The 24162-nt window shown below is 52.2% G+C and overlaps 4 protein-coding genes and 4 non-coding genes across 8 annotated transcripts; 2 read left to right on the plus strand and 6 right to left on the minus strand.

The window, feature by feature from the left end:
* Positions 1–55: 55 nt before the first annotated feature.
* On the minus strand, positions 56–1315 carry BZA05DRAFT_438676 (putative pectate lyase; the record flags this gene model as incomplete). The annotated part of the gene is made up of 6 exons (XM_051486504.1): positions 56–389; positions 448–568; positions 626–826; positions 885–1031; positions 1132–1201; positions 1262–1315. 6 exons carry the CDS (start codon positions 1313–1315, stop codon positions 56–58), a joined length of 927 nt encoding a protein of 308 aa, XP_051336149.1.
* A 5422-nt stretch (positions 1316–6737) lies between these two features.
* On the minus strand, positions 6738–6840 carry BZA05DRAFT_t265. Its single transcript has one exon. It is a non-coding gene; the product is annotated as a tRNA-Ala (tRNA).
* Positions 6841–7370: 530 nt separating this feature from the next.
* Positions 7371–7689, minus strand: BZA05DRAFT_448039 (uncharacterized protein; the record flags this gene model as incomplete). The annotated part of the gene is made up of 2 exons (XM_051487216.1): positions 7371–7461; positions 7517–7689. 2 exons carry the CDS (start codon positions 7687–7689, stop codon positions 7371–7373), a joined length of 264 nt encoding a protein of 87 aa, XP_051336150.1.
* A 3354-nt stretch (positions 7690–11043) lies between these two features.
* Positions 11044–11147, minus strand: BZA05DRAFT_t264. Its single transcript has one exon. It is a non-coding gene; the product is annotated as a tRNA-Asn (tRNA).
* Positions 11148–13423: 2276 nt separating this feature from the next.
* Positions 13424–15430, plus strand: BZA05DRAFT_408584 (cytochrome P450). Its single transcript, XM_051484720.1, has 4 exons — positions 13424–13835; positions 13896–14408; positions 14465–14739; positions 14793–15430. The coding sequence occupies exons 1-4, from the start codon at positions 13683–13685 to the stop codon at positions 15376–15378; spliced, it is 1527 nt and encodes a 508-aa protein (XP_051336151.1). The 5' UTR covers positions 13424–13682; the 3' UTR covers positions 15379–15430.
* A 2477-nt stretch (positions 15431–17907) lies between these two features.
* On the minus strand, positions 17908–17979 carry BZA05DRAFT_t263. Its single transcript has one exon. It is a non-coding gene; the product is annotated as a tRNA-Ala (tRNA).
* Positions 17980–18610: 631 nt separating this feature from the next.
* BZA05DRAFT_t262 lies at positions 18611–18715 on the minus strand. The gene has a single exon. It is a non-coding gene; the product is annotated as a tRNA-Phe (tRNA).
* A 3397-nt stretch (positions 18716–22112) lies between these two features.
* Positions 22113–23694, plus strand: BZA05DRAFT_150874 (uncharacterized protein). The gene is made up of 4 exons (XM_051479005.1): positions 22113–22201; positions 22268–22375; positions 22568–22629; positions 22682–23694. The coding sequence occupies exons 2-4, from the start codon at positions 22358–22360 to the stop codon at positions 23469–23471; spliced, it is 870 nt and encodes a 289-aa protein (XP_051336152.1). The 5' UTR covers positions 22113–22201; positions 22268–22357; the 3' UTR covers positions 23472–23694.
* The last annotated feature ends 468 nt before the right edge of the window (positions 23695–24162 follow it).

The raw sequence follows: 24162 nt of genomic DNA on the forward strand, positions 1-24162 counted from the left end.
TCCCCTTCTTCTCCTTCTCCTTCTCCTCCCCTCAGCCCCAGCGGCAGTGGGCCACTTAAGCGATAGTAAGCTTATTTCCCGCACCGGCGATGACCTGCGCCTTCGTGTCCGCGGTCGCGGCGAGGGTGAAGCTGTAGGGCATAGCGGTAAGGGTACCTACGGGGGCCTCGTTGACACCGCCGCCAAAGTCGTTTCCGGTGGCAACGGCGAAGCCCTCGTCGGTGGCGTACAGCGGCGAGGTGACGTTCTGGAACACGTTGTTCTGAATGAGCATCTGCGCACCCTGGCGCGTGTTGATGCCCAGGCTGATGTTCTCGTAGTAGTTGTTGAAGACGTGGCCGGTTCCGAAGCGCAGCGAGGGCGCGCGCGAGTTGATGTTCTGGAAGTAGCTGATGGGAGGTTAGTAAGCGTGGCATTAGGGGCGCGGAAGCTGTATAAGAGACTTACTTGTGCTTGTAGGTGACCGTCAAGTGTCCCTTGTCTTCAGAACCGTTGTTGTCCGAGTGGCCGACTAGCGAGGTCTTGTAGTGGTCGTGGAAGTGGCAGTAAGAGACGGTGACCCAGTCGGCTTTTGCGGAGTTAGCACACAATCCTTGTTCATTAGGGGAGGCAGAAGAGGTCTTACATCCGTGGGTGATGTCGAGGAGACCATCGTAGTAGTCCTTGTTGTGGGTCATGTCGGAGGAGAACTCAACGTGGTCGACCCAAACGTTCTTGGACGCCTGGATTCCGATCGCATCCACCGGCTTGAGGACCTTGGACGTCTTGATGTTGCGGATGATGACGTTGTTGTGCCTCCAGATTCTAAGACCGATTCCAACCAGGCCTACCGGGAGATATTAGTAAACTCCCTCACGATACTCTTAGTTACAGAAGGTACGTACCGGAGGCGGAGTTCTTTCCAAGGACACTGGTGTTGGAGCCGATGTCGACCATGGAGGTACCAGTGATGGTTCCGCTGATGTAGACGATCTTCTTCTCATCACCGGCGACGGCAGCAATCAAGCCGGCCTCCGTAGTGACGGTAGTGACTGTGCCACCAATTCCACCGGTAGTGCCTATCAAAGTTGGGCGAATCAGCTATCCACCTTTGCACCTCTCCTCGCCCAAGGAAGAAAGGTATGTACATACCTCCGTTCATGGTGGCGTATCCAACCGGGGCCGCCTCACTGGCCTGGCGCTTGACAATCGAGGGGGCAGCCTAAACAGTATCCTGTCAATGTGCGTCCTCATTGCCCATGAAAGAGAGAAGAAGTCTTACGGAGGTGAGCTGCAGAAGACCCACGAGGGCCCATCCGATGATTTCAAACTTCATGCTGCTGGGAGTTGTCGTATGTAACGTGATGGGAGTGATATTCGATATAGTGAATGGAAGCTTGAAACCGTGAGTGGATGAAGAAATCCAACTATCATTCAGCTTCGAAGCCCTCCCTATTATAGTATTGATGGGCCTTCGCGATCACTGTGTATCTCGGCCGCAATTGTCACGAATGGTTTCTGCAACGACATGAAGCTCGGTGAAAATCGTCAAGACGTCCAGTGCCCGAGGTCCTCCTTTCTTTGGTGCAACATGGAGTAATAAACACAGTGCGACAAATCATGATATACGGGATAGTGTTCGTGCCCTTGCACCGGTGGCAGACGTATAGTATAGTATCATACGGCAGCTTTTCGAACTCTGGAACTCGCACATCTCTCCCTTCAACTGGCAACTTTGGGATGCAAAGAATACTAGTTCCGGAAGGTCGCGGTCGACATGAAACGAAAAGTGTGGTGATGATGGTGATGGTGGTGGATGTCCGATGCCACGAGTAGAGTGCGTTCGCATGATATCGGATACCGGTAACCTGGGCAACCAAAAGTTTCTTCGGATACATAGCCACATAGGCACAACCGTTAATATAAACGGTTCCGGAATTGCCGGGGTGCTGGACCCCACGAGCACCACCACCACCCCCGCCGCCGCCTGCCGTCTATATCCAAGCCGGATATACTCTATGTACCACTCCACCATACACCATCTCCACACCCAATATCCCCCCCGCTTAGAGAAATTAACGGGACCGGCGGGTTCTATGTAGATGACATGGACGGAATAATATATAGCTGCCCTGAGCTAGGTACAATTGCCAAGTTTCTCCATGAAATTGGAACACAACATATATAGACAGCCTGTAGGCCGTGCGCGCACCTACATGTGAAAGATGTAGAGTACCCAGCCAACTAGATATGTAAGCATTATCAACACTGCGGAGTTGTTGAATATATGTATAAGAAGTATGTATGGTATACCTATATCAGGCTGGAAGGGAGCTAGCAGAATCTCAGCCGTGGCGGTCTCAAAGGACGATAGATACCGCCACTGGAATATCGATCTGAGAAGAATCAACAAAACAGGTTCCTCAGCTCGATAGAGGTTTCAGTACCCAGCTCTTCCCCCCGACCAAGTCGTTTTGCCGTAAGTTTATTGTTGCGTGTTTCGCTGATCATTCTTCAGCCTTTCCCTGGCGCCGCGCCGTGCCGCTAGTCGGCGAAACTGTCTGAATAGCCACTCTGTATTCATATAGTAGCCTGTAGGCCAAACGTCCTAAGACGGGCTGGCAGGCTACAATTGCCGCTGAGCCTTACATCTCCCGCAATAGAGGTATATAAAGTTTTATAGTACGCTGCAGTAGGCAAGCTATTTGGGATATGTGGGGGGCGGGGGCGGGGGCAGGGGCGGGGGCGGGGGCTAGGACATGAAGATGAAGCCCCGCAGGCCGATACCGTAATTACCCTATACATTTCCTGTCTGCTCATGAGGACAAGGTAAGAATATAGTGGCAGTTACTGGTTTGAGTGTTCACCCGAATTCCTGGTCGTGCTCTTGGGTATGTAGAATATGTAGGCATTCTAGCGCCGTTTCACCAGAAACGAAGTGAACTCGGGGGCGACTCCTCCATTGCGACAGCTGACACTATGCGAGGCGCCATCCGACAGCGCTTGGCAATATTGCCCTCTGCGTCAGATGCGGACCGGTATTTATGCATGTATATACCTCCACCACAGTGCCTCGACCCGCTTCGTATTGGCTTTTTGGATTGCACCGTGCTTCGTCTGCGGGGTATCTGTTTTCCACTCGCCGACTCGGGGAAGTGGCAACGACATCCGCAAGTGGGGAACAAATACCGGGACAGTCCGCAGCTCCGTCTCATGCGACGGCGGATGGCAAGCGAGCTGATTCGGCACTATGTTTCGCCGGATTGAGGAGAAGACCGACATCGACATGGTGAACATGAGACGCGGAGAAGGGAATGACGGGAGTGCGGTCAGATCGCGTTCACGCTTTCCAAGGACCTGGACGTGACGTCGTCTCGGCTGCGTAGGGGCAACGACTATGGTTCCAGCACTGTTGGCCGTGGTGTGTTCGAGATTGATGCCGCCGCACCGGCCGTGAGCATCGGACTCCGGAGCGGGGCCAGTTTCCTCCGCTAGCTATTGTTTCATGCACTCGTGGCGCCGGGGTGGTACAGCCTGATCGCCGGGCGCCGGGGTGGCTGTCATATAAAGATAAAGCCTGATCGCCAGGCACCGGCTATAACTACACCCATGATCCGTGTGCCGCCACCCCCGTCCATCGAACCCGAATACGAGGGAGATGCTACCTAGTCCCGTCAGAGCCTCTTGGCCCTACATGCCATCCTTCGAGAAATTATGGTTCGCAGACGCTTATCGGAACGCCCCGCCGTGCAGGACCTACCGAGTATCATATTCCCCCACCCGTCGGCGCCGGTACAACCAGTAGCGAGGTGCCCTGCGGTCGGGTGTCATTGCTACCCATCTGATCTTCGTTTCCGCTTTCCAGCTAGGCGGGGGCAAATCAAGACCTCCGCGGCGCCGGCAAGGGAGCCGGCTATATCCGCGTCTTCTGCTTTTCTCGGCAAATACAACGTCGGATCCTCTCCGTGAGCAGCAAGATGGAACTCACTATATAGGCAGCTTGATGGCGAGATCCATCCAGAGCTACCCCAAAGGTTCGGTGTACATACCTACTCCAGTGGTGAAGATCGTCATATCCGCACGTCCAGTTTTCCCCGCTCGGAGTAGGTTACTTCGAGAGTCACTATGGACCTCGTTACCACCCACGATCTGGGTTCGGGGTTACGCTCTTAGTCCGGAGGCCTCGGATCAGACACGGTTGGGGACACTATCTTCGGCGATAACGACGAGACGTGGAGTTACTAAGACTGAATAGAAATGGGAACCACACACACGACGGCCCTTGATGTTCTATACCATTTCTCAGAAAGATAGAATGCGGAGACAGGAGTAGATAGATAAACGACGGTACTGCTGTTGTTCAGATTCTCGTCGGGCTGCAGTGCCTCTGGACATGCATGCTCACTCGATCGAATGCACGACTCTGTGAACGTGATCTGCCAGTGTCTGAAGCGCGCGGTCCGTTGCGGGCTGTGGAGAGCTTCACCGATACGTAATATAGGAGGGCCATCGTGATCGCAAGTCATCTCCAGCCATCCGCACGTCCATTAATTATGCCATCACAGTATGTACCTATAGCCGGAATATTGAGGAGTACCTATCGCCATCTCGTGCACAAGCCCTTGGTATATAGCTTTGGGCCATGGTCACTACTTCGAAGTTCGTCGTTGGTACTTTCCATCGAGTGGTGGGGCACGCACTGTACTTTATGAGGTTTGAATTCATGTATCCAGCACGGAAAAAACCCCGTCTAGGGGTCTAGACCATGCATTAGTTGAGGAAAGCTGTGGGTTCAAGCCCGAGTGAAAACACTCAGCTCTTGGGGTTTCCAAGCCACCCACCGGGGCTAGTGAAGGTTTTTATTTTTGTTTTTGGCAAGACGGGTGGTGCACTCAATATCACTCATCAATATCAGAAGACAAGGGTTGGAATGTAAAGAAGAACTTGGCTTGATTGATGTATTGATACGAGAAACATGAGAAAGAAGACTGCTTATAAAGGGAAACGAGCTCGTGTAGACGACGAGAAGGCCGGGCCTCAGACAGAAGATGCGACGAGAGTGGTCGCCGGACTGGGCTGGGGCTTGAAGGTTTCCAGCTGACGAGGCTGATTATGATGAGAAGCCACAGACAAATCCATAGATAATGTTAAGCAGCCACGAAGGAAATGAGGGCAGTATGCAAAGGGTAGTCGAAAGTAGACAGTGGAAAGTAGCAGTGACTCCGGAACAGACAACAAGACGCATAATATCAACAACAAGCCTTGCGCTGTCGGCTTTTTTGGAGTTTAATCATCATTACGTTTGACCTTAGTAGATCGTGGCAGATTAAATATCTGCTTTTACTCAGCAGTTGGTACCGGCCGCTGGCCGCAATCTTTATACCAGTTCCCTAGTATTGTTCTCCGTCCAGCACCTCAGTCCAATGTCCACCGTCAGCGGGAACGTCACAGGTCAGGTATGTAGGAATGCTCACGATACTGAAGGGAGATTCTACTGGTTTGAGCGGTGGAGGGGACGGCTGGTGAAGTAGAGATTGAGATAGGATCAATGATGCTTCTTCTGTTCGAATTCGGAAGGGCGGGAAAAATTGTAAAGTGATGAAGATATCGATCGTGAGTCATGGCACCGGTCGACGCAAAGGTAGTGGAAGGCGTGAGTTAATGGCTGACTTGGGTTCTCCCTACAAGGTGATGTGGTGCCGCGGTGGCACAACGGTGGCAAGGCGACGACGATTCGATCTGGCAGACGCCACTTCGTCGTTGAGTTGTTATTATCCATCGCGGGGTAGTACCCATCACTTTATGAGGTTCGAAATCATGCATCCAGCGCGGAAAAAAACCCCGCGTGGTCTAGTGGTTTAGACCATGCAATCGGCAAGGGGAGTTGAGGGAATGCCCCCGGTTCAAACCTGGGTGAAAGCCCTGTCAGCTCCTGGGGTTTCCAAGCCACCCGTCGGGGGTGGTGAAGGTTTTCGTTTTTGTTTTTGGCAAGGCGGGTGGTGCAAGGAATATCACTCGCCAATGTGTATCACGTGACACGCCTTGCCTTCCGCTGCCGGTTGTTTTTTTGGCTTTTCGGCCACGGCGGGTGCAGGGAAAGCAACATCGGGCCTCCTGATGAAATTTGGGATGGACACTGGCGGGAAACGGGGGTGAAAGAGTAGATATTGCCATGATCTAGATAGGCCGCATGCAATCAATGAAGGAACAAAAAAAGCTGCCGGCTATTTTTTGGGGTTTTAAGCATCATTACAATGTTCGACCTTGGTAGATAACGGCAGATCTTATTGTAGTACATATATTGAGTGTTGAATTTCGTGCAGTACCAGCAACGCCGGCGCGCGTCATCTTCATCCAGTGCCCCTAGGTGCTACACTCGTACCGTACTACCCTCAATCACCGCATCCACTGATGTTACGCCACGGAGCTTTCTCTGTTGTGATTCATGTCGCCTTACGATGTTTTTTCGCTGTACTCGTACCAGTTTTGGCATTCGACTGCAGTCCGTCTAACACACACCTCGGGATGGACTGGATGTATCATGTAGGTAGTTTGATCCCGTCCATGGGCCCAAACAGACTGAACCGAAGTATATAGAACATTGATCTTATATCCGCGATGGATAAAAGTAAGCTTTTCCAAGCTGCCGCGACTCATGATGCCCCCAAAAATGGAGGGTTTCATCACTTCTTCCCACCCCCTGATTCGCCCCAACCCATCAAGCGAAACCTTAAATCCCCCAGCAGGGGAAAATAAATCGGTTCTGCGCAGAGTCGAACTGGGACCTTTCCAGATAAACTTCAGTACCAGCAGATACTATCGTGAAGCAACTCTGCGTGCTAACCATTACACCACAGAACCATCGGATATCTAGCACTGTTCATTTATCACTATGAATCGGTCGAATTTCTGGGTAAAGCCTTATTTTAGACTCGAGTAAAAAGGCAAATCAAGAGGTGAGGTACCCGGGAGAGTCCAATAGGCCTGCTCATCCGTCTCCGCTGATCCTTGCACTGCAAAAGTTGTCCATCCCGTCCACCGATTTGCTTGACGGGGCTGGACTGCAATCCACTGAGGCAGCGCGACCCGACAAGAGTAACCGCGTGGAGGCTTCTGCGCGCGGATCGCATGTACCATCGGCTGCTGCCGTTAGTCCGTACGTAGCAGGTGGCGAAGTACCTGGCATGGAAGGCTACCCCCCCGTCGACGATTTATTGCGGGTTGGTAAGAGCGGATACTTCGGACGCCGCAGACGTACATACACGACCCATTCGGGGCACAGCACGGCTTACAATAATCCGACAAATCCTTCATGTTGGGTTCAAATGAATCATGCACAGGATATCACTCGCGACCCTCGCTTATGTTTCAGAACGATGATTTGATAGTATTCAGGTGCCCAACCTCTGCTTCGCAGGCAGCGTATACCTCCAATTATCAAAACGGAACCCCATATGACGAGCCAATTCTCCCCACGACACGCTACAGGAAATCATCACCACCCACGACGACCCGGATGTTGGCTTTCACAACCCACTCCACCTCTCTACCGCAGACCGGGCACAGTACCGTCTTCTCGGTGCCGTCGCGCGTGTTCTTGGCCCAGCAGACTTCGTGGATGCCCTTGTCACCGCAAGGCTGCAGCGTGGGAACTGTCGTGGACGGCATCGGGCTGAAGCAGATCTTGCAGTTGGCTGGATTTCCAGACATCTTTGCTGTTGTTGCTAGCGGTGCTTCGATGGTTGCTGTGCGGGATCGATAATTGGTTGTCTTCGTTCGTTTGTGCATTCGTTTATGCGTTCGTGCGTATCTTCCTGGGCGTGTGTAGATGTGTGGTGAGGGCTAAGGTAGGATGGCAAGACAGAGTTGGGAGGGTTATTTATGAGGCGGCAGGAAGGGGGGCGGGGAGGATTCAAGGGGGATCAGTGAAGCTGAACGGTTGAATCATGAATGCCCGATACGTTGGTGGGTCCAATTGAAGATCAACAGTCAACCTCTTGAAGTTTCAGCCGGATCGCAAAAACAGCCGTGCTTCATGTCTCACTCGTGCTTTCTATCATGCAACCGTTTCGGATGCGCCGAGAGAAGCAAAAAAAAGAAGGAAGATGGAAAATAAAGTAACCACCGTAGGGCGATTCATATTAGTATTTTTTCCCCAAAACTCTAGTCGTAAAATATGGCTTAGTCAGGGTTTTCAAATTCCAGCTCTGATTGTCGAATATGGCTTCCTCAATCCTGAGTGCAGTGAAAATCAGTCCCGACTCGTAAGCCTTCTGCAACGCCTACTGGCCGGCCCGCCTTAGAAGCCCATAAGGGTTTCATATGGGCTCTGTAGGGAATTTTGGAAAATAAGGATTAGTAAGGCTTATACGCTCAAAAGGTTTCCATAGTGGCTCTTCTGTGAGAAGCCCCATCTCAATGTCAAACTTATCACGTATCAATGGTCTTCACTTGACGATGACTGACTTGTTCCGTACCCTTATATACCTAAACTACTCTTCTTCCCCGCTTCCCAGTCTCCTACTCACCATACTGTGTCCCCCTACTGTCCCTGACCGTGGATACCGGTCTGGCAGCGACAGGATGAAGAGGAGAAAGTGATGGAGGAACTATCAGGGAAAGGAGGAGTTGCAGCGATGGTAACTGTAAGAGATAGTAGTATCAGCAAGAGAATCTATCCGGGAATGTAGGAGCTGCAGCAGGAGTAGTAGCTATATGAGAGGTGAGATATCAGCGAAAGTATCAGTAGTTGCGGTGGGAGTAGCAGTTGCGGCAAGAGTAGCAGTTGCGGAGGGAGTAGCAGTTGTGGAGGGAGTAGCAGTTGCGGCGGGTGGAGGAAGTGGAGGAAGTGATGCAGAAGCTGTCACCGAGAGGTGAAAGTGATGGGGGAGCTGCGGGCGAGAGAAGGAGCTGTCAGCGAGGCGATGAAGTGATGGAGGACCTATCTGGGACTGGACGGAAGCTTACCAGGCCTGGTGATTGGGGAGCTGTGGCGAGAGGAGGAGCTGTTAGAAAGATGAAGAGGACGAGCCGTGGGCTCGAGAGTTTTAAACTGCAAAAATCATATCTGTCTTCAGCAAAGTCTGCGCGCGTCTAAAAATACGTGAGGACATTATCTGGCGGGTTTGATTGAAGCCGATGAATTCTTGTGGGAAAGAGGGGGAGCTGTCGGAGCTGTCTCTCTCTCTCTCTCTCTCTCTCTATCACATCATCATCTACGGAATAGACGAACAACCCCCCCCCCCCCCATCTCCACTCTCTCCTCTGCAGTGAATGCTAGAGCTTTTGTCGGCCCCCGCACTCAGTGCAGCGTGCGTTGGGCACAACATCTCCTGCTCGGAGTGCCAGTGCCAGTGCCAGACAACACAAGGCGGATATAAGAATTTCCGTGTCACGCAGTCTGATTTTCGCATATGAGCTACTAACTCATAAGAGTGATAGAGCCCATAGTTCGAATAAGGGCTCATTGAAAACTTACATCATAATGGGTTTTCTGTCCTGGGCTGATACATCCCATCATGCTTCACAAAACCTGCCAGGTTCACAGTCATTATTGTACGGCAGTGCTGTGCATTTCAACAATGACGATATGGGCCTGACGAAAGCTATGAGGCTTACAAAGTTACAAGGCCAATTTAGGTGATGGTGGTTATTGCTGCATATGCATTATGTAGGAGTTACGACAATTTTAGGGAAATGAGATCATCAGCCTTAGTTTAACACAGCCCTTACGGAGGCCTCACGAGCTCAACGGGCTTATAGCTGGCTAATACGAGGACTGTTTGCCTATTCAAGCCCTACATAAGGCTAACGACATTAGTACACGGCTCAATATGGTAGGTACTGTCTTTCGGAACTGTATCGCGGGGTCGAGGGGTCGGGAATGAGGGCGGTGTTTCATTGTTGTGTCATGGCGGAAAATGGAAATCCTGTCTGCAATATGCAAGACTGGCTCCTCTCCACAGGGTGACCTGGCGCAGCGGTGGTGCAACCGTGGCAAGGCGATGGGGACTGTGATCTTGCGGATGTCACTTCGTCGTTGTGTTGTTATATTCCATCGCGGGGACACTCCCCACTTTATGAGCATGCATCGAGCTTTCCATATGTGAAGGCGACTATATGCGGCGGTGCACATGGCGGAAAATTGAAATCCAGTCTGCAAGACAGGTTCCTCTCCACAGTGTGATGTGGTGCAGCGGTGGGGCAGCGGTTGCAAGGCGATGGGGATCTGATCTGGCGGACGTCACTTCATCGTTGTGTTGTTATTATTGTCGATCGCGGTGGGCACGCACTACTTCATGAGGTTCGAATTCATGTATCCAGCACGGAAAAAACCCCGCGTGGTCTCGTGGTTTAGACCATGCAATCGGCGAGGGGAGTTGAGGGAATTTCCCTGGTTCAAACCCGGGTGAAAGCCCTTTCAGCTCTTGGGGTTTCCAAGCCACCCACCGGGGGGTGGTCAAGGTTTTTGTTTTTGGCAAGACGGGTGAAGCACGATATATCACTCGGAAGTAGATATCACGTCATACGTCTTGCGCGGCCGGCTTTGTTTTTTTTGCTTAAGCATCGTTGCATTCGACCGCAATAGAACAGATCTTGGCAGATTACATGTCCTGTTTCCAACCTGGCTGTTGGCACGAGCGCGAGGTCAATAGGTCTCTCCGCCCAGCCCTTCCCGCGAGTCAACCATCCCCAATCCTTGCGCTGCAAAAGTACTCCGTTCTGTCCCGTTCGCAAGCTTACTGGACGGAGGCGACCTGTATTTAATTTCAACCTGTCACGTCTGGCCTTTCTGGCGGTCCGGTCTATTTAATTCACACCTCCGATCAACTAGATGTGTGTAGTCCAGTCCCATGCATGGACCCGACGGAGGGCAAGATCGCACTACGAAGACCAATGCTCGTGTATTCGAGATCATTAAAAGCAAGAAGCTTCACGTTACTATGAGGACTCCGCCGAAGAGATGGGAAGTTTTCTGGCGCGTTCCCCTCGCATCATATGACACCGCGCCGTGCCAACCCACCAAACGAAAGCTCAAATCCCCTCAGCAGGGGAAAATTAAATCGGTTCTACCCAGATTCGAACTAGGACCTTTCCAGATAAACTTCAGTACCAGAAGATACTATCGTGAAGAATACTCTGCGTGCAAACCTTTACACCACAGAACCATTGAATATCTAGCACTGTTCATCTATGACTATGAATCAACCGAATTTCTGGGCAAAACTTTATTTTAGACTCGAGCAACAAGGCGCGACATGTGCGTAGAGGGCCTATTTGATTACTGTCGTTCGGAACTGTATCCCGGGGTCGGGAATGCGGGCGGCACTTTCACACGACACCTTTGGTCTGCTTTGTTTTGGTTTAACCATCTTTGCATTTGACCTTGTAGATCATGGCAGACTATCCGGTTGCACCCCCCAGCTGTTGGAACCTACCGCTGATCGCGAGATCGATACCAGTTCCGTCGTATTGCTCCCGCTCCCTGTGCTTCAATAGCAGTCCACCTCGTGTCGTGTAGCAAGTACTTTGAGTGACGTTTGTCAATGCTGACCTCTCCCGCCGGAGCAGGTGTTGAGCTCGGGAGGATGAGCGGAGAATACCTCAGTCCACCGTCGGCGGGAATACCACAGGACAGGTATGTAGGAATTTTCACGCGGATGCTGACGGAAGTTTTTGCTGGTGGGAGCGGTGGAGGGGATTGCTGATGGATGAAGTGGAGATGGAGATAGGATCAACAATGCTTCTTCTGTTCAAATTCGGAAGGGAAGGGAAAACAGTAAAGTGATGAAGATATCGAGCTTAACACCGCTACGTAAAGGCAGTGAAAGGCGTAAACAAATAGTTATTTTGTAGGATTGCGGTGGTTGTGGAAGAGAATGGTTTGTGTGAGGGAGGGCGTATGGAAGAGGGTGCGAGAGAGTTCAGAGACTTGGTTACCTAGGACTTTACGTGTAGTACGTTGTGCCAACAGCAAGTAGTGAGGGCTGCTCGTTGGCAACCCTGCCGCCAATTCGGGGTCGTTGACCGAACCGGTCGTTCCGGCGGAACGACTTTATGAAATGAGCATCCAGTTTGTGGGTGGTGGGGTAAATTACCACCAGACTCACGGTCAAGATTACTGAGTGATTCGTTGCGCACGTTGCGGGCTGTACGCGGTTTACCATCGCTCGTGACCCTACCAAAACATCATGAAGCCCCGTGGCCGAGTTGGGAGTGGGTGAGATTCTTGCGTTGGAGTAGCTAACCGGCGGGAGTTCGAGACCTGACACCAACTTGGCGGGATAGGGGTGCTTTGTCTGCGGGCGCGTGGGTAAGGCCAGGGTGAAGGTGGCCTCCTGGGGCTTCACTTTTTGTTTTTTTCCAACTTCTCTTCACGTTCTTCATAATCCACGCCGCCAGTGTACTGCCTTCGGTGATCATGCAATTGCTGCGTTCGATCATCGCGTATAGTCACCCTGTCGTATGCAGCTGTTGATAATAGTTAAGATCGCCAATCACAACGTATCACCTGCGACAAGCGGCGAGTGATCGTTGGTGAGGGTCACCTGACGCGCTAGTATCGGCGCCGTTTTCGAGCAGTCAGTGGGAACCGTCAACGTCTTCGTAAGACGATGCGAGGGAGAAACTGGGGTGAGAGGTCTCAAATCCCTAATGGAGACTATGCATGCTAGATGGACAAGCTTACAGAGGAGGACCGGACTCCCCAAAGTCCGACGCCAGTGCCGGCACATAATAGCCGCCGCCTTCTGCACCGACCGCACATCTACTAGATATGTACCTCCGAGATCCGAACGGAAGCGGGCCGGACCGTAAATATCGCACTAAATGAGCTGCGGATAGCTACCTCCCCCGCACCAGCCGACGGAGTTACGGACATAGACGCCCCCCACACCAACCGAAGAAGCGGCGAAGAGCTATCTCCCCCGCACCAGCCGACGGAGCTGTGGAAATATAAGTTCCCGCACCAACGCTCGGGCAATCTGAGCACGTGGAAGTGGAGACTGATCTCACGTAACCCGGTACTTCCAATGTCCGGAACCGCGAGGGAAAAGGAAGGACAAGGATCGAAAGATCGGAAGGGAAGCATCCTGTCCAGGATGGATAACCCTCGGGAGTCGGGACAGGGGCGTCTACTATATGTGATCCTCTCCATCGGCGGAAACAGGGACGCCGAGCTGCACAGGGCACGCAGAACAAAGGAAGACTCGGGTTTAGGGAGGGAGGGCGATAACCGCTGTCGCCTTCAGCAACAAGCAGTTGAATTCTTTACCCACGGTTCGCTTGGGAAGTGCAGCCGATGATTGTGCTGTAAGCATCATATCGTGGCTGCGGGTGCATCAGTTGATGGGATGTCTTGATCCCAGCCACGTGACCCTGGCGCGTTTGGAGTCACGACAGGCTTCACCATTGGATCGCGCTACGAGGAGGCTAACAGGAGCGCCACCAAGTATTAGTGACATTGCCCCGCAACCTCATACCGTAGATAACCGTATTCGCATCCCCTTCTCACATGCGCCAAATCACATTTTCCAACGCCTCGCGATGTCCACCCGTGTCTTGGTAACAGTGCCAATCTTCTCTTTGCAGCGGATTTATGCCCCGCAGTGCCGAATACAGTTGGATCCACAGGGGCAGGTGCCCCATAACACACCAGGTGGCCCCCGACCAACGAAACATCAACTCACCAACTACACAGCACCATGAATGCCACCGAATCACCACCAGGCTCATCAGTGCTTTACGCGTACCTGCAACTCGCGCTTCAGAACTGGCCACTGATTCTGACCGGCTGGTTCGTGCTCAGCTGCGTGCGGAGCATCTGGTTTCACCCACTTAGCCGCTTCCCTGGCCCTGTCCGTACCTGATTCCTCTAGCCTCCATGACGTCTTCGGGCCGACTGCTGACTGCCACAGTTCTGGGCGAAGGTAACGCGCTGGTACTGGGTGAGGGTTCTCACCTCCGACAAGCAACACCTCATCTTACAGGACCTCCACCGTCAATACGGCCCTGTCGTCCGAATCTCACCAAACTTCGTTAGTGTTTCCGACCACCGCGCCGCAAAGGTCATCTACGGTCGCGGTCCCAATGCGCTCGCGAAGAGCGAGCAGTTTGGCTCCAGCTTTGCGCCCGATGTCGAGCCGCCAGTGTTCTTTGCCCGGACTCCGAAACTGCACCAGATGACGAGAAAAAGGGTTGCAGGCGCGTACACCATGTCGTCGATTCTGGAGATGGAGTCGAGTATTACCGAGTTGGTGGAGGAGTTCATGGGTCACATGCGCAAGCACGCGAAGGAGGGGAAGGATATCGACTTTTGCGAGTGGGTTAATCATCTCAACTTCGATATCATCAGCTCCCTCGGCTACGGCAATGCATTTGGGTTCATGAGGACTGGTCAGGACGTTAATGGATATGAGGAGGCGCTACATGTGGGCTCTTCCTACCTTCCTCTTAGCCGTAACCCCCAGCGCTGACTGTGCTCAAGGGCGGCACCCTCCTCTTCGCCATCTTCGGAACGTTCGGCGAGCTCGAAAAGATTTTAGGATTCATGAGCAGGACGTTGTTCAAGATGCCGGCGGACAAGGGAATTGGCCATCTCATGGCGCTCGCAGACAAGCTCATCCGAGATCGCGTCGAGAATCCAACTTCAAGGAAAGATCTACTGAATCATTTCCTAGCTGCAAAGCGTGAGGATGGCAGCCCATTACAACATGGAACAGTCGTGGGAGAGGTTATGGCTACACTCATCGCCGGGGCCGAGTGAGTAGTCATCCCGTCGAGCATGCACACGTCCTCGCTAAGTGAACCCACAGCACAACCGCGGCCTCGATCCAAGGCACTACTAAATATCTCATCACGCATCCGGAGGTGGCGGCGAAGCTCGTTGCCGAAATCGACTCCTTCCGCGCCTCCGGCCAGCTCTCGGATCCAATCCAGTACAACGAGGCCGTCAAGTTCCCCTACCTCAATGCAATCATCAAAGAATCCTTACGCCTGTCTCCCTCCATCGGCTCCATCTTCTCTCGCATTACTCCCCCGAGCGGCTTACACGTCCTTCCTGGCGTGTTCGTCCCCGGCGGTGCCGAAATCGGCTGCAACAACTGGATTATTGGCCGTGACCAGAGCCTCTACGGCGAAGACGCCGAGGAGTTTAAGCCCGAGAGATGGCTGGAGAAGAACTACGCCGAGTGGGAGTTCTCATTTGGCGGAGGGAATAGAGTCTGCATTGGGAGAAATCTGGCGCTCACGGAGATTTATAAGTTCATCCCGACACTGTTCGGGAAGTTTGAGGTCGAGATGGTCAAAGATTGGGATTCGGAGAAGGCGGGGCTGTTTCTGTTTAAGCAAGGGTTGATGTTGAAGATGAAGGAGAGAACGTTCGGAGGCGTGGAAGAGTGACGTTTCTTATCATATCATTCTATAGCTGCGAATATTAATTTTTGTTCTTCCGTCTCTACTGCTCTACGGAGGCACAGTATTCTCTCCCTACCGAACATGGGGTTCATCTCGTTGGCCCAAATTGATGCAAACGCCGCGTCTGTTATTTCATTCGTGCGTCAAGGTAGCTTGCGCGGTGGTCTAGGCGGTACGAATCACGGCATTCCCTCGCCGCGAAGGGCCAAGGCGAAGTTCGGCGACTTCGAACGCAGACTCGCATCGTCGTATCTTCTTTCTGGCCTTTGGGAAACACTTCTGCTGGGGTGCTGATTCCCGGCGAGCAATGATGGGCATAGGTAGTCATTCTGGATAGATACAGCAGTAGAAAAGGGTGCGAAAACCGCCATCTACCACGCCCTCAGAAAACGTACCAGCGGTAACTGACGAGCCAGAGCAGAGCAGATCCTGTTCGCAAGCCTATTACAGTTCTTGCTCCTCGATCCGGCTTCCTCGCCAAAGAATCCTCGTTGCAACGATACTTGCATGCAGCATGCACCCATGGAGGTCGTATGTGGTTAACGCGGTTCGCGGTAGTTCAGCACCTTGCCATGAGTGGTGAGCGCGGCCTCTTGGCGCTGTACTACCGCCCTCTGAATCGCGTTGGGATCGCCAATGCATAGATACCGACGTCCTTTACGTAAGCTGGATATTCGAGTATGTACCGCTACATACATCGCGCAAACCCATAATGGAGCTGGGAGACAGCCCAGCTTTCAATATTCACGGCTCGGCTGCGCTGGGCGGACTGGGCTGGTGAGAATGCTTGCGTATTTATGGACTGACCGTTTGGACTAACAAGTACCTAGTGAATCCGATTATCTAACCCAAACTGAGACAATCATGGATTCCGCTCGGATAGGCGCGGTGGTGGTGCAATGATCGCTTATCTTTCCGCACAACGTCAGGATTTCGTATGATCAGACTAGGTACCTACTGATGAATTTGTAGTATTTCCAACATCCCCGATAATCGCCTTCGCTGTATTATCAGGGTGTATTTCCTGATGCCATTACCGGTATATGTGTGCTCGAGGCAGAGCCAATAACGTCCCCGCACGCTGATCTTCTCGGACCAGTCCTACTGCACTGCTCATGACCCCAAGGCTTCACCGACAAAGCTATCAATCAATCAGGTCTCCAGGCACCACTCCTTCAACCGGACTCCCCACCCGCTTACCTCGCCGCTGGTTTACCTTTTTCCTTTCCTCCAAATAAAGTTTCGCCCCAAAAAACGACCGCTTCATAACCATGGTAGAACAGTACCTAACATCCACTGGTTCTGTAGTGTAATTATTAGCACGTAGAGTATGCTTCACGCTGGTATCAGCTACGATACCGTAGTATATTTGAAAGGTCCCAGTTCGAATCTGGGCAGAAATACTCCGTTTTATTTTCCATCGGCGCGGACAGTTAAGGTTAAGGTTAAGGTTTGGGCCGCAAATTCAAAGCCGAAATTGGCCGTGCCGGGGAAGCCTCGAGCTCCGAGCCCTTACGGTAGTGCGTCACCAATAATCTGCCAGAGCACTTGATCTCGACGACCGATATACGACGACCTCTTGGCTGTGCTTTCCTCCATGTCACCATGTGTACGGGAAACATCGGCGAAACGCACCTATGGATGTTCCAGCAGGCGCCAAACCGTTCCACGCGGTTGAGCGCGATCTAAGGTACACGCCACCAGGCACGCTTTGCTGCCGAGATTGCCCAGTCCATCGATGGCCAAGCCGCAGAACCGCCAAAAGTTACATCGTTGTGCAGGCCACGAGCTCCAAAACCAGGACCTCTCGTGAAACAGAAGTTTACTAGTTTCTCAACCTATCCTGGCTCCAGAACCTATGGGCGATTGCAATGAGAAGAAGTCGTTGTACTCTAGGCGGGGCGGATGACTGACAGACTGCCCGAAACCTATGTCGCGGGCGATTGCTTCGCGGCATCCGCGAGATCCTCCTACATATTCTCCAGTAGTGGCGGAGGGAACCATCCACCCACTGTGTTTTCCCCCTTTCGTTTCTCTGCTGTCTCGACTCTTGCTGTTGTATGTTCGCAAGTATGCAGTCGAAATCGTATTCCGAAACTGGACTGATGTCTCCACCGCATCCGGCAAAGCCAGGGAGGAGTTGGTGCTTGCCGGTGGTGGATCATTGGCATGGCGGTCTCCAAACTTTTCAAGATGCCATAAGAATCTAGCGGGTTCTTGGACAGCTATTCCTTAGTGTTGGAACTATTCTCGCTTGTGGGAACCTTTGCAAGAACGTGCAATACCTACGCCTTGGGAGCATATGCGCTCGATATGGAAAGTCTGGAGTCGGTGACTTGATGGTCTGATTTCAGCAGCGGAGCGGCACCAGTCCTACTGATGCGACTCGGCCGTTGACAAAACATAAACACTAAGAGATACATTAAGAACCTACTGGCAGTGGAGTGTTGGCGAGCGGCGGGGTTGAAAAGAAGAAGCTGGAGCTAGCGGGATACAAATGAAGAAAAAAAAGAATGGAGGAGCAGGGGATTGAACCCTGGGCCTTTCGCATGCAAAGCGAACGCGCTACCACTGCGCTACACCCCCATAGTGACATGTAGCTGATGTCTTTATTGAAAATGATGTTATGTCTGTCATCATTCGCCGGAAATGAGGATTTTTAACAAGGCATGGATGACTCCCCGTCCATCAAGTTGGGCTTCAGTTGTTAACTCCCGGCAGCTTGGAAATAGAAGGATAATACCACCTATTCAGACCCCACCGGACTCGACAGACAACCTCAAGGGAGTACATCCCGCTTTTCTGTCAACATTTGCACGTCCGAATGCCTTCAGACTTCTGCCCGGTCCCAAAATTGTGAGTCATAGGTTCAAGAAAATAGTTTTTTCATGTCTCTTAGATTCTACCCGAAGACGTTCGACCATTGACCCCAAGGAGGACACATGCCCTCAAGGTACATAAACGACACTTCCGCTCTGATGCACATAAAGTACCTCCATCTCGATCCTTTGATAACATTCAGGGTCACACCCAGGCATCACTATACTCATCAGAGTTTCCGCCCACGGGAGTCCAACATGTGACGGTCGCAGGTATCCAGCTTCCCGCAGTCCCGGGTATCGAAGGCTGAACAGCCCCCTTCCTTCTGCTGCCGCCTCGCCGCCTCCATGATGTCGGCGTCAAGCGTATCATGAAGGTAGCAAAAGCAAAAGATCAATGCACCAAACCCGGATTGAACGGGTGACCTTCAGATTACCCCGGATTAATGGAATGGACCAAATTTGACTTCAGTCTGACGCTCTCCCAACTGAGCTATTGGTGCTGGCGATTCTGACTTCCGGGCTAAGGCACACAAGAGGCTAGTGTCACGCTTCATAGTCCCGGCTACCTAGATTGTACGTAACGATTAGTGAGAGACCGAAAAACGGGTGAGGAACAAAAACGTGATCAATTGAACTATGTAGATTTTTTTTGTTTCATCGTTGTAGCATTCGGCCTCATCAAATCATGACTGTACAAACATCCGGTTCCACCCCACCGCCTCCGACCGCTGGCCGCGAGGTCGATGTGGGCTCCCTATTGCTCTCCGCCCGGCCCATCCGCACATAGAAAGAGAGACAGAAAGGAGGAAAAAACCAAGATGACAAAATGAAATGAAGAGCACGCGCGACATGTCCATCAGTCTTTCTAAAACCCACATCAAAGCTCCCTTCCCCAACCAACTCGTCCAACCCCGACCTCGGGTAGCGACTGGGATGCGGTGAGCGCCAGAGCGGAGGAAAGGGTACGGTCTGGACGGCCGGAGATCTCGGTATGCAGGGGAAGAGATGAGGCGTTAGACTGGCTGTGACTGGTGTGTCTGTGGCCGGAGGGGCAAGGTTTGGGGGGGGGTGGGGAGGAAAGAGGTTCCCCTGCCTGCCGCTTCTCTTCTGCTGCTATTGCTCTCCTCACCGCCGCCGCTCTTACTCATTCTCTCTCCTCTCCCGCTATGGTGTAGGTGGGATCCGCCACCGCTGCCGCCAAGTCCGAGGTCTGGCTCGGTGGTTCTTGTTGCTCTTCACCAAGGGGGGCACCCGCCGGCCTACATCTGTGGTGGAGAGGAAGCGGAGGACGGCCTCGCTGCAGTTTCAATCAAACTAGGGGTCTCGGTCGATGTTTTTTTTGCTTTTGTTTTTATTTTTTTGTTTAATAATTGATTGCATGCGACCTGTCTAGATCATGGCAATGTGGTGGTCTCGGTCGATGATGATGATGATGACGTACAGAGTGATGATCTGAGATCGAACGACGGATGAGACGTCTCCTCTCTGCCGTGCTCACCGATGACACCAAGCTGCCTCGCCCTTCGCGTCCGGCCCCTCACTAGCAATGCAATGCATAAAACCTGCAAGATGTTGTCGTGGGGGAGCTGTTAGGACCCATCGAGGCTGCTGAAGTCGGAGATGGAGGTGTCTTTTTTATCTTATTTTTCGATTTCGACCCTGCATCTACTCCTCGAGGAGGGACAGGAAGAACCGGAATGGTGAGACCCATCGAGACTGCTGAAGTCGGGGATGGGAGTGTCTTGTTTTTCTTTTGTTTTGTTTTGAATTTCGACCCTGCATCTACTCCTCGAGGACAGTCAGGAAGAATTGGAATGATGTCAACAGAGACAATTCAACGTTCAACGATCACATCGAGTCTGCATCGGGTCCCACCCCCATAACACATAAGTCCCACCAGGTCTCAACAACGTCTCCTCTCTCCCGTGTTCACCGATGATTCCAAGCCGCCTCTTCCTTTGCGCCCCGTCCCTTACCAGCAATGCAAAGCATAATACCTACGAGCTCTTGTCGTGCAGGAGCTGGTGAGACCCATCGAGGCTACGGAAGTCGGGGATGGGTGTGTTTTTTTTTCTTTTCTGAATTTCGACCCTGCATCTACTTCTCGGATTAAAGGAAAATTCATTGAGCGAAAGGAGCCTCCGAAACCGTCTGTAGTGATGCACTCTCTGGGTTTCCCTAAGTGTGGCGTAATGTAGTGAACCGACTCATCCGCACCCTCAAGCAGCCACCCCCCCGGTAGCTCTGACGCCTCGGTTCTCTTCAGCGTATTTATCGTTCACCGTCACTCGGCTGCCAACAATCAGCAAGCAGTAGTAGGAAAAATAATATCTCCACCAATTATTCCCTCTCTCTTGTTCGCCGTCGGCTACCCTGCCTCGGTAACCCTCAGCATCCTTCCGATACGAGTGCTAAGGTGTTACTCATGAGATATAACTCGTCTTTCCCTTGCGATCTCTTCAGTCCTCAGCCGGCTGTTGATTTCCGCTGGGAGTTGGCGGAGTGAGGAGGAGTCAGTAGCTGTCCTCCAGCAATCGCGGGTGATATTCAGTCGGATGCATGTTGTCGGCATGTGCCGAACGTCCAAAAGCCGTGACATAACCTGGTATTTCTCTGTCCCTCCACTCACTCTTCCATGCAGGAGCGGAGAATTAACGTGCCGAGGTGCATAGGAAGGCACACCGCGATGAGATGCAGCTCGCTGTCCCACCAAGATCACAGTAATCGGGCTCGCATCCAGCACGATTGACACCCTCTTACATCATTCCAGGTGGTAAACCGGTGGGTGTAGGCATCTGACGCACCTACGCAGCACTGCAAGTGCCTGGTGGGGGGGCGGCGAAGAGGAGTGGAGGTGAGCAAGAATCAGCGTTTAGAGTGTCCGTGTGGGTGGATAACTGCCCAGGTGCAGTGACAGTCGGACAAAGACCGGCCCCTTCGTGCTTCTCTTGTGCAGGAAAATTACACCGATCTCACCGATCTAGCTGGAAAACGTGTGCATTGCATCCTTAGAATCTTGCTCCCGTCCCTGGATTCTTCTTCCTGCACTGGGACCCGCCATCGTGGTGTGCTGGACCCACCGCCGCGGTGCAGCAGACGCGGAAGCTGCCTCCAAAAAAGACCGCCTCGAACCATGGCCAGAACCCCATTCGGGAAACTCCCTCTTCTAATCGGGGAATTTTTCGGCTATTTATTCACGACAATCCTTCCATTTTAATGTTGATCGTATGCAATATTTGGCCGCAACAACCTCAACTGAGAATGGCTTGGAATACATAAATACCCCCTTCCCCCCGCTCCCTTCCTCCCATTCTCTTCCTTCCAACACGTTCACTTCTAATCCTCATCCCTCAGGGGAAGTCATCATCACCATCACCTTTTACCCGTTCTCTTTCTTCCTCTCTCCTAATCATTATCCCTCATCGGAAGCAATCTTCACCCCTCATCGGAAGCAATCTTCACCATCATCGAGTCATTTTTCTTTCTTCCAACTCGCTCACTCTTCATCCTCATCCCTTTACGCCAGCCATTAGTACCACTGCCTTTCTTTCTCTCTCTCCTCTCTTCCAACCAGCTCTCTCCAAACCCTCATCCTATGCGGCAGCCACCAGTACCACTGCCTTTCTCACATACTCTTTCTTCCAACACTCTCTCTCCCAATCCTTATCCCTCATCGGAAGCAATTCTACATCATCCAGACAATTTTCCTTCTTCTAACGCGCTCTCTCCTAATCCTTATCCCTCGGCGGACGCCATCTTCACCACCACCACCAAGACACCTTCGTTGCCATCCGGAGGATATCCATCTTCGCCATCACCTTCCACGACACCTTCGTTTCCATCCGAAGGATAACCGATCATTTAGACAGAGACAGACGGGCTTTGTTTTCTTTCGAATATCCGGTCGAAACCACAGCTATGAGACGGTCATACTGGACCACTCGCCCCCGCTGAAAGAACCCGTACTGAAAGAACTGGAACGAGTGGTACGTAGTTGCTTATCCCATCGGAGCACCGGATATTAGTGACTTGGCACTGACTTGATTACATAGTATTCGCACAGTTGATGCTCTTTGAGCTTCAGAAGCACCAACACCATACACACGCCTTCTCTGCTCAGCAGATTCAGATGGTCGTATAAAATGAAAGATAGTCCACAGGTATGTCTACTACACTCTCGGCTACGTCATTCGCCCGCCCCCTTCCTCGTTTCATCAAGCCTCCTACTCAATACCTATCCATCACACTTCCCCCCTCTACCTCCTTACTCTTCCTCCTCCTCAACACTTGGTGTAGCCTTGCCGGCTGTTTCCCTTTTGGTCTGACCGCTAATGCCGTGTGCGTGATTAGAGGACAGCGCTGTGCTAGTGCAGCTAGAAACATCCACCGCGATTCCGTCTCGAGAGTTCGATTTGTAAGTTTGTGGGATTCGGTTCACTTCACATATGCTAACAGTATGCTCGCAGACATGGCAATATGCTATGCCTCACAGGCAACGATTTTGCCCCACGCGAGCAAGGCCACCATAGCGAGCGAATTGCGTGTAGCCGGTGCTGTTCGGCGATCGACGCCACTTTCCACAGTCGTATCCTCAATCGCATGGTCAGCTCTATGCCTATCCTGCGGGACAGTTTTACGACCCATTTCTCGAACCATTCACTCCGGTTAAGGACGGTTTTACGACTCCATTTCTGGAGCCGTTCACTCCGGTTGAGGCCAATTTTACGACCCATTTCTCGAACAGTTCACTCCGGTTGCAGTACCGTTCTTTGTGTGTTGTTTTCCCGGGACACTGGCTTTAGACAATTGCCGAAAGCGATCGATGATGGACGAAAGTACGTTAGACTCATGTCCTTCTGCTCACCAGCGCTTCTTCAGTGCTCCGCTTTACCGGTTCGCCCTTTGGAATTTGACGTTGGAGACTCAATTCCCCTCGGTAACGCAGATACACTATCCACAGGCCTTGCCCCTACTATGAAAGCGTCGGTACCGCTATCTAGCAACCGCCATCGCCACAGTACCTTCTGTAACACCATCGGAGCTCATCGACGATCCGGGGCTATTTCCTTCCAGGATGGAAAGAGCTCCGATTCAGATGATCACAGGTGTGGGAGGGTCTGCCATCACGCGCAGCTCACAACGTCTGCCTCCAGTTACGCTTCACCGGCGGCAACACCAAGCCATCCCCGGATATACGCATCATTGCCGGCAGTTGCTTTTCCCCTCCTACGAAAGCGTCGGTACCACTACGAATAACCGCCATTGCCACCGTGCCCTGAGTAACACCGGAGCTCATTTGCGAACATAGGGCTCATCCCTTCCAAGATGGAAAGAACTCCGATTCAGATGATCACAGGTGTGGGAGGGTTCGCAATCACGCACAGCTTATAACGTCTGCCTCCGGGTACGCTTCACGACCAGCAATACCATCCGATCCCCGGGTATACGCATCATTGCCGGCAGTTTTGAACGTTTTCTTCCGGAACCGGAACCAACCGCCCAGCTCCGGACCATATGCCAGAATGCGGCGCGTCCAGGTGATTGAATTGCCGGAGAAACCGCCTCGAACCGCTTGACGGTCGCGTTCCAAAACCTCTCCACAGACTATTCGTCTGAGTGGAAATAGTACCAATAGGTACCTGGCGGTTATAGGATAAGGGTAAGAGGGAAGATGCTGGTGACGAGCTCAAGTGCTTTGTCTATTATAGATACACTAGAGATGTGCACAGCGAGGCCGTGCTGGTGGTGGAGTCGGAGGTGGTAGTGGAAAAGTAGGTGCCGGAGGACGTGTTGGTGGTGATGGATGTGGTAGAGGTGGAGGTGATGGAGAAATTGGAGGTGGTGATGGATGTAGTGGATGTAGTGGAGGTGGGGAGAATGTTGGTAGAGGCAGGGCAGCGCTCCTCTCCTCCTACCTTTGGAATTGGAGGTGGTGATGGCTGTAGTG

Source organism: Tricharina praecox, assembly GCF_024521635.1.
Source record: "Tricharina praecox strain CBS 144465 chromosome Unknown BZA05scaffold_28, whole genome shotgun sequence".
Classification (NCBI taxonomy): domain Eukaryota; kingdom Fungi; phylum Ascomycota; class Pezizomycetes; order Pezizales; family Pyronemataceae; genus Tricharina; species Tricharina praecox.